At 40.7% G+C, this 7202-nt stretch overlaps 1 protein-coding gene across 3 annotated transcripts in view; it reads left to right on the forward strand.

Moving 5' to 3' along the window:
* rasgrp3 (RAS guanyl releasing protein 3 (calcium and DAG-regulated)) overlaps positions 1–4946 on the forward strand; it is a 50546-nt gene extending 45600 nt beyond the window's left edge. For 2 of the 3 annotated variants that reach the window (XM_029450550.1, XM_029450549.1), the window contains exons 15-17: positions 1–16; positions 166–515; positions 1803–2586. The exon at positions 1–16 is cut by the window's left edge and continues 134 nt beyond it. In XM_029450550.1, coding sequence (XP_029306410.1) covers positions 1–16; positions 166–515; positions 1803–1811 — 375 coding nt within the window. In that variant the 3' untranslated portion in view covers positions 1812–2586. Of the gene's footprint in view, positions 17–165; positions 516–1802; positions 2587–4916 lie in introns of those variants that run through there. The other variant, XR_003833578.1, reaches the window with a different exon arrangement.
* Positions 4947–7202: the final 2256 nt, after the last annotated feature.

Raw genomic sequence — 7202 nt, forward strand, 5'->3', positions numbered from 1 at the left:
CTCCCCACCTGTAAAGGTAATTTATGATTTGGAGGATTTATAAATAAAAATCTTGTACAGAAGCTTTATGTGTTACACATGAGCTTTTTTAGTTAATTCAAACATTGATGTCATACTATGATAAACAATGGATTTGTTCATGATTCTCTGGGTTGTGTACTCCAGATGAGGATGAGGTGTTTGAATTCCCAGCCGTCACATCAGCAGGTCCAGCTCTGAACCCTCAGTCCATCACCCTAATGACTGGCTCAGCCCAGAGGATCTCTGTGCGCCTGCAGAGGGCCACCACCAGCCAGGCAACGCAGACCGACCCCCTGTGGCCCAAACACAGCTGGGGGGCCACAGACGGCGGCTCCCACACCTTCCCCAAAATGAAATACAGGACTCACAGAAAAACATCGAAAAATAAAGGTTTTGCCCGCTGGGAAAACCAGAATGATCAGGCAGTTCCTTCACGGTGCAGCGTGGACGTCCCAGGAGAGCTCATACAGAACGGGACTACACACAGAGGGAAGGTAAGGGAATATGTGGTGTAATGTGTATCATTTTAACATCAAGAAAGCTAACCTTTTCAAACATGAAAATAGAAGCTTTTCCTGCCGAGCCATCTCCATGAAAATGGAGTCAAAGTAATGCTATTGAGGACAGACGGATGACTTTGTCAAACCACTTCAAACATGTTTTGTTTTCTTCAGGTAGTAAAAACAAACCAGGGCCCTCTATGTGGAGCCCTGGAGGGCAGACAGGAATTAACAGCCATGTATTAAAGACACACAGGCGACTGCACAGTGCTTTATAATATGAGGCTTTTGTCTGCCTTAATGTGGCTTTAGTTTTGCAAAGCAGTATAAATATATAGTGAGCAGTTATAACAAGGTCTGTGTGTCAGCAGGTAGACCCGGTAGAGGGTCCACTCTTACTAAGAAATAATTTATACAAAACATTGCAACACATTCTTATCATAACCTGGATTATTGAATAATGAAGTTATAAACAGAATATTCATTTGCATTCAGTGTCTGAGCTGTGAAGTCCATTTATAAACTGGTTCGACTCATCGGTACACAGTATAAATACAGAATGCAGGTTTCTCATTAGTATGCAGATGTTAGTCAAATGTTAGATATTTAAACATGATCAAAATTGGGCACTAGGCAGTCCAAAGCAGGCAGTAGTTCCGGCAGGCAGGTAAAAGCACATTGCAACTATGGATGAACTGGCAGGATATGAACTGAATTGGGCCAGTAAACGTACGGAGAGGCTGATGAGGCACGCAGCTGAGCGGCTGCACGGGGTAGGTCAGGTCATTCGCAGGCTGATGAGGAAAGTGGAAACAGGTGTGTAGATGGGTGGGGCAGTCAGGTGAAAGGAGGGAGAGTCTGAGGGTACCTGGTGGATGGACGGAACATGTCCATGAAGCGGCCTGGGGAATAGCTAATGTGGCTGCAGAGGAGGGACGGAAGCCCAGTCACAATATTGTTGCTTGTAGCTCAAATTTCCTGCCTTCAGTTTTGTAATTCAGGGTATTTAATTGAACTTGCTGGTTTGGTTAGGGACAGTGCACATTAATGAACCTTGCTGTGGAGTCCCTGGACAGATGTAGAAATAGATATAAGCATATGATCATGTCAGTGAAGACCATGTGTACTATACAGGACTATACAGCATTATTCTACAGTATGTTGTCACTGAGACATTAATTTAAACAGAATGAAACCAAGTATACAATGAAAGGCGTGCAAGAATAAAACATGCGATAATTCCAGATGCAGATGATAAATATCTCTGCTCTTCCTTTCCAGGACAGCTGACTTGGTCATGTTGGTGAGGGCCAGTCCCAGGGATCCAGAAAGCCCCTCGCGGCTGGGAGCAGGAAGCTCTTCTCTCTGGGGGACGTGCTGGGTTGCCTGAGGTCCCCCTTCAGTGACCTGGAGTTATCATGTCCTCTCTAGACTTCCACACAGGCAGAGCTACAGGACGTTGTGTATCTGCATGGAAGGACATAATGTGTGGTCTCTGTGAGACGACACAAAGATGAAGCCGAGGAGCTCAGTGGATACTGGACTAACACGCACTGTGAATCACATGGTAGGACGCCTCCACCCTGTGCATCAGCTGGTGATCAGTGGAGATTACTCAAACGTAATTTAAGTTTGAGATTGGGATGTACACAACACCAGCACTTGAAAAAGTGACAAGAATTTTTTTCATTTATCAAAAGTGTGGAATGGATTCGTTCAGTGGATCAAAGCATGCCAGTTACTTTTGTAAGCCAGCTTTAAATTCCAGTTTGGGGATGACAAAGTAAAAGCCTGATCTAAAGAAGGCGACAAGCAAGTTCTTAATGGTCACTTCCCAAGTTGAAATGATCGGAGAAAGGAAAGCATGATGGATATGGAAGAGTGCAAAAAAGGGAAAGTGAAAATGAAAGTGAATGTTAAGCGCATCCAACCCTTCCCACTTAAGGCCCTGTCACACATATCCGTATGACAGAAACTTATGCCGGCACATACGAAATATCGGCAATAGATTGATATAAATTAAGGGTAAGTTGTGATCGTTTGAAGGACGCAGACGTTACGCCGAACACGCCAGACATACACAGTTCTGTATGGCAGAAACATGCTGACTTATATGAAAATGAGCAAAAAATGTGTCAGAGTCCAAATACGTCCAACTTTTCCACAGCGGTGTTGTAGCTGACGTATACATAACGAATACATAATGAATTATTATGCGTATCACTTACTAATTTAAAACGTATCAGAGGGTCTGGACAACGGAGCTGGAAAAGTGCCACTTGGTTCACGTCATGCTGATGCTGGAGAACGGCTAAAATGCTGAACGCTAGCTGTACTGTAGAAACACGTTTAATAAGTTACTCCGTCGTCAGGCATAATCTTAACATAGGGTAGGAATAGGGTATCCACTCGTTATCAATAAATTGGCTGTAGGATTGACCGTCAGCCGACATAGCCTATATCTAACGTTCCTCTAACGTAGGTATTCACGTTTGTATTTACGTAGGTAAGTATTCACCTACGTATTCCGTATTCATGTATGTCTAACGTAACGTCTGCATATCTGGGTGGGTGATGGTCTAGTGGTATGCCTTCTAAACAAAACACTAGAAGGTTGTGAGTTCAATACCAGGTTGCCACCATTGTACCCCTGAGCAAGGTACTTAGTTGCTCCAGGGAGACTGTGCCTGTAGTTAGTTCAATGTAAGTCGCTCTGGATAAGAGCGTCTGCTAAATGACCTGTAATGTAATGTAATATCTTATGAAGCACACGTCTGGTAATTTTGAACATGCTCGAAACATCAGCGTTCAACAACACACACCAGCGTAACACAGTGAGCTCTTAATGAATACTACTTATACCTTACCTTATATCAACGCACACCAGCGTAACACAGTGAGCTCTTAACAAATACTACTTATACCTTACCTTATATCAACGTACACCAGCGTAACACAGTGAGCTCTTAATGAATACTACTTATACCTTACCTTATATCAACGTACACCAGCGTAACAGTGAGCTCTTAATGAATACTACTTATACCTTACCTTATATCAACGTACACCAGCGTAACACAGTGAGCTCTTAACGAATACTACTTATACCTTACCTTATATCAACGTACACCAGCGTGTTGCCGATATTTTGTATACACCATATTTTTGTATATCTTATGCATTTGTTGGGTATTCGTCTGATACATTTTTTATAAGTAAGTGATACTCTATCAATAGGTTAGACATGTGTATCTGTATATGTTCACTTTTCCGATCCGGTGAAAAGTTGGACCTATTTGGACTCTGACAAATGTTCATATACGCCAGCATACATTTCTGCCATACGGAGATGTGTGACAGGATCTTTACAGAACGGTGAAGATGGACGATTCTAAAGAAAACCTGGATTCTGTTGAATGATGTTTTTGAGTGTGTATTGCTAATGTTGTTATTTATTCCAACAATATTTGCACCTGACAACTACGGTGTGATTAACCCTCCCATTGTCTAAAGCGTAACAAATGACCATGAAGCTTGATGACTTCCTGGCCTGACCCAAGCGTTAGAATCATTGTCATTTATATTTTTTACAACATCTGTACATCAGGTATGGGAAATTTCAAATGCTCAAATAAAAACAGATCAAAGAAATGAAGTGAAATACTATACACATTGTTGTATGTGTATATTTCTGTATGCATCTATTATATCATAATCAAATGTAGGAAATCACAAATCTTACTAAATGTACATTCAACAGTAGTGCCCCAGGGAACAAAGTTAATGTGACAGGTCGTGTCATTTAATGAAAAGCTGTGTTTCATTTCGGCACGATGATTCGTTTCAATGTCAAAAAAAAGAAAAAGTAGGTGTGAGCTGCTCTCTGCTGGACAACACTGACATGTAATGCACCTCTTCACGTTCTGTGCTGTGGTTAGAGGTTAATATGAAAAACTATTCATTCAGTTATTAAAAACAAAAAGCTCAATATTTGTCCTTTTAGCAAATGTTTTTCATTTAATTGTGACACTAAATGTATATATAAAAAGCAAATATATATCACCATGTGAATTGTATTTCACTAGTTTTACCATGTGATTGTTTGATTTGCTTTCATTTAGGTATTTTAAATCTTCCACAACCAACAGGGTTAGATTGCCTGTTGGTCCTTTTGACATTTACACAATCTTTTACAGATTAAATTAAGTAGTAATAGTTTAATAGTAGTAGTAATAGTAATAGTAGAATGTATATCATCTACACCAGTGGTTCCTAAATGGTGTGCCGTGAGACAAATCCCGGTGTGCCGTGGGATTTTGAAACAATTAGGCCTATTGCATTTAACTGTACACAAGGTTATGAATGATTTTTTATTTACTTCAGTGTTTCCCCTAGGTATACTGCTCTGCAGGGTGCTGCCTGGGCTGGATCAGGTCCGTGCGTGGCGCAGATTTTTTAAGTCCTCTCCTTACCTTTTCTCCACTCTCTGACTGTAATTGTGTGTGTTCGCGCGCGCGTGTGCGTTCGGAAGCGGAGCTCCGCCCCTCACGAAGCAGAACAGAGGAGAGAATGTAAATATGCAAAGCAACTGAAAGGTGCACATAAATGAGATAAATGACATAAGCGTTTAGTTTCTTTAATAAAAGAGCACCTGTTCAATGTGAAAAATGAGTTGTGAATATATAAAAAAAAAAAAACGTCTTGAATTTCAGGGGGGGGGCGCAGCGCAGGGAAACACTGTACTTTATCGGTACTTTGTCCTACACACTTATTTCACAATATAGAAACAATAGGTCTTATATGCGTTGGCCTAAATATAAATAAAACAATCATTAAAAAAAAGAAATCTGTCAAAGCGAAGCCGTTTCAGCCATTTGAACATGGTGGGAAATATTAGAGTGTGACACATCAAAGACTCTCTGCTAGTGTGAAGGAGAATAGCTTCTTACAAGGACTAGGCTAAATAAATGTTCACAGAGTGATAACAGTGATACTCTGTGTTACAGAGGGGATTCTGCCCGGATATGAACTCAGGTGTGTCTTGAGATTTTGGCTTGGTCTTTGGTGTGCCTTGGCCACAGAACGTTTGGGAACCCCTGATCTACACACACAGTAAGAGAAACAGAATATGTGTGTTTATGCTTAAAAAAAGCATCACTCCAAACCTCCCTCTGAATAATTCAATTTAAAAAATCTAATCAGTTTTTGCAAGACAGTACTATTTTCTTGAGGTGGATTAGCACTGAATCACATCCTGATCCTCCTGAGGCTGCAGTCAGGGCAAAACTAAATGCAGTGCACAGTCAACATCTGAAATACATGAGTAAAGCCCTGCTTGCAGACTTGCATACTATCATGCAGTACATGTGTTAAGCAAAAAAAATACACAGCCATGCTCATGCTTGATGTTCACCAAATAAACAGTAGGCCTACAACCTCTCTGCACTGTGCAGAAGGATCGTCACAACTACTTGTTGAGTGCAAAGCTGTTTTCAGGTTGATGCTTGATTCTTTTACTCGCAAGGAGAGGGTTAAGGTTAGTTAGGTAACTAACACATGTTAAGAAAGGTTAAAGATGGTGGTGAAAGGATCGTGTTAATTGTTGATCTGTGAAGAAAGGTGAACTTCAGTCTCACTAGTCAAACATGAACATGAAATGAAGTGTTAAGGGGGAAAATACCGTTAGACATTTTAATCAAGAGTCTGTTTTTATTTTCTATTACATCTATTAAAAAAATGATTCTATTTAATTAGAGAATTACTTAATAAATTACTGTTTTATATATTTTACAATGCCATCTCTAGATTAAAGCATTAAAGAGCATTTTGGAAGAATCCAACAAGGAACATGTGGCCTGGGCTGAGGAGTCACCACAGTTTTGGTCAAAAACTTTGCAAAAGAATGAAAGAAGTTGCCGTTCACAGAAGTGACAAGAAAGGATAAAGGCAAGTTCTTGATAAACCATCGCTTTTTTAGATTTGTACATGTATCGACTTTATCACAGTGAAATGAATGCACTGTGCATTCATTTCACTGTGATATAAAAATATTTATTTTCAGTGACTCAATTCGTACGCTTGATTTTCATTACATTGAAAATCATGACCATTTTTAACCACTCAAAATAGTGGTGATAGAAGTACAAGTAGAACTAACTTAAAGCCTTTAAGAAAGTGTCAGGCGAAGAGTCCTTCAACAGCTGGTGATTGACGGGGCAGTGACGAGGTCGAGTGGTCGGAGGGTCGTTGGGCAGAATACAGAACCCCAAACTGCACCCGACGTGTGAGAAAGGTTATCACTAATGACTAGCTGAGTCAGCAGGTGTGAGATCCCAGCAGATTTTAACATGTACATTAATGGAATAATTGAATGTCTGATACAGAATTATTTGAAATTGCCCCCAGGGCCCTATTCTTCATAAGTGGATAACAGCGTTAGCTTGATGAGGTTTCACAAGCATGGATAAAAATGTATCTGCAACAAGTCCTTACAGCCAAACCTGCTGAAGTGCAGTTAGTGAGCAACATGTTTCAGGCTGAAGCCCTTACATGAGGTCAGATACAAACGACTGCTTTTATAGAGGGATAATGCTTTTAGATGAGTGTGGGGTTTGAAGGTGGCGTGTGGTGGGCTGCATGGGTCTCATGTCTGGGTGGGTATTGATCGAGTGTGTTCTGCCA

Source organism: Cottoperca gobio, chromosome 15 (genome assembly GCF_900634415.1).
Source record: "Cottoperca gobio chromosome 15, fCotGob3.1, whole genome shotgun sequence".
NCBI lineage: Eukaryota > Metazoa > Chordata > Actinopteri > Perciformes > Bovichtidae > Cottoperca > Cottoperca gobio.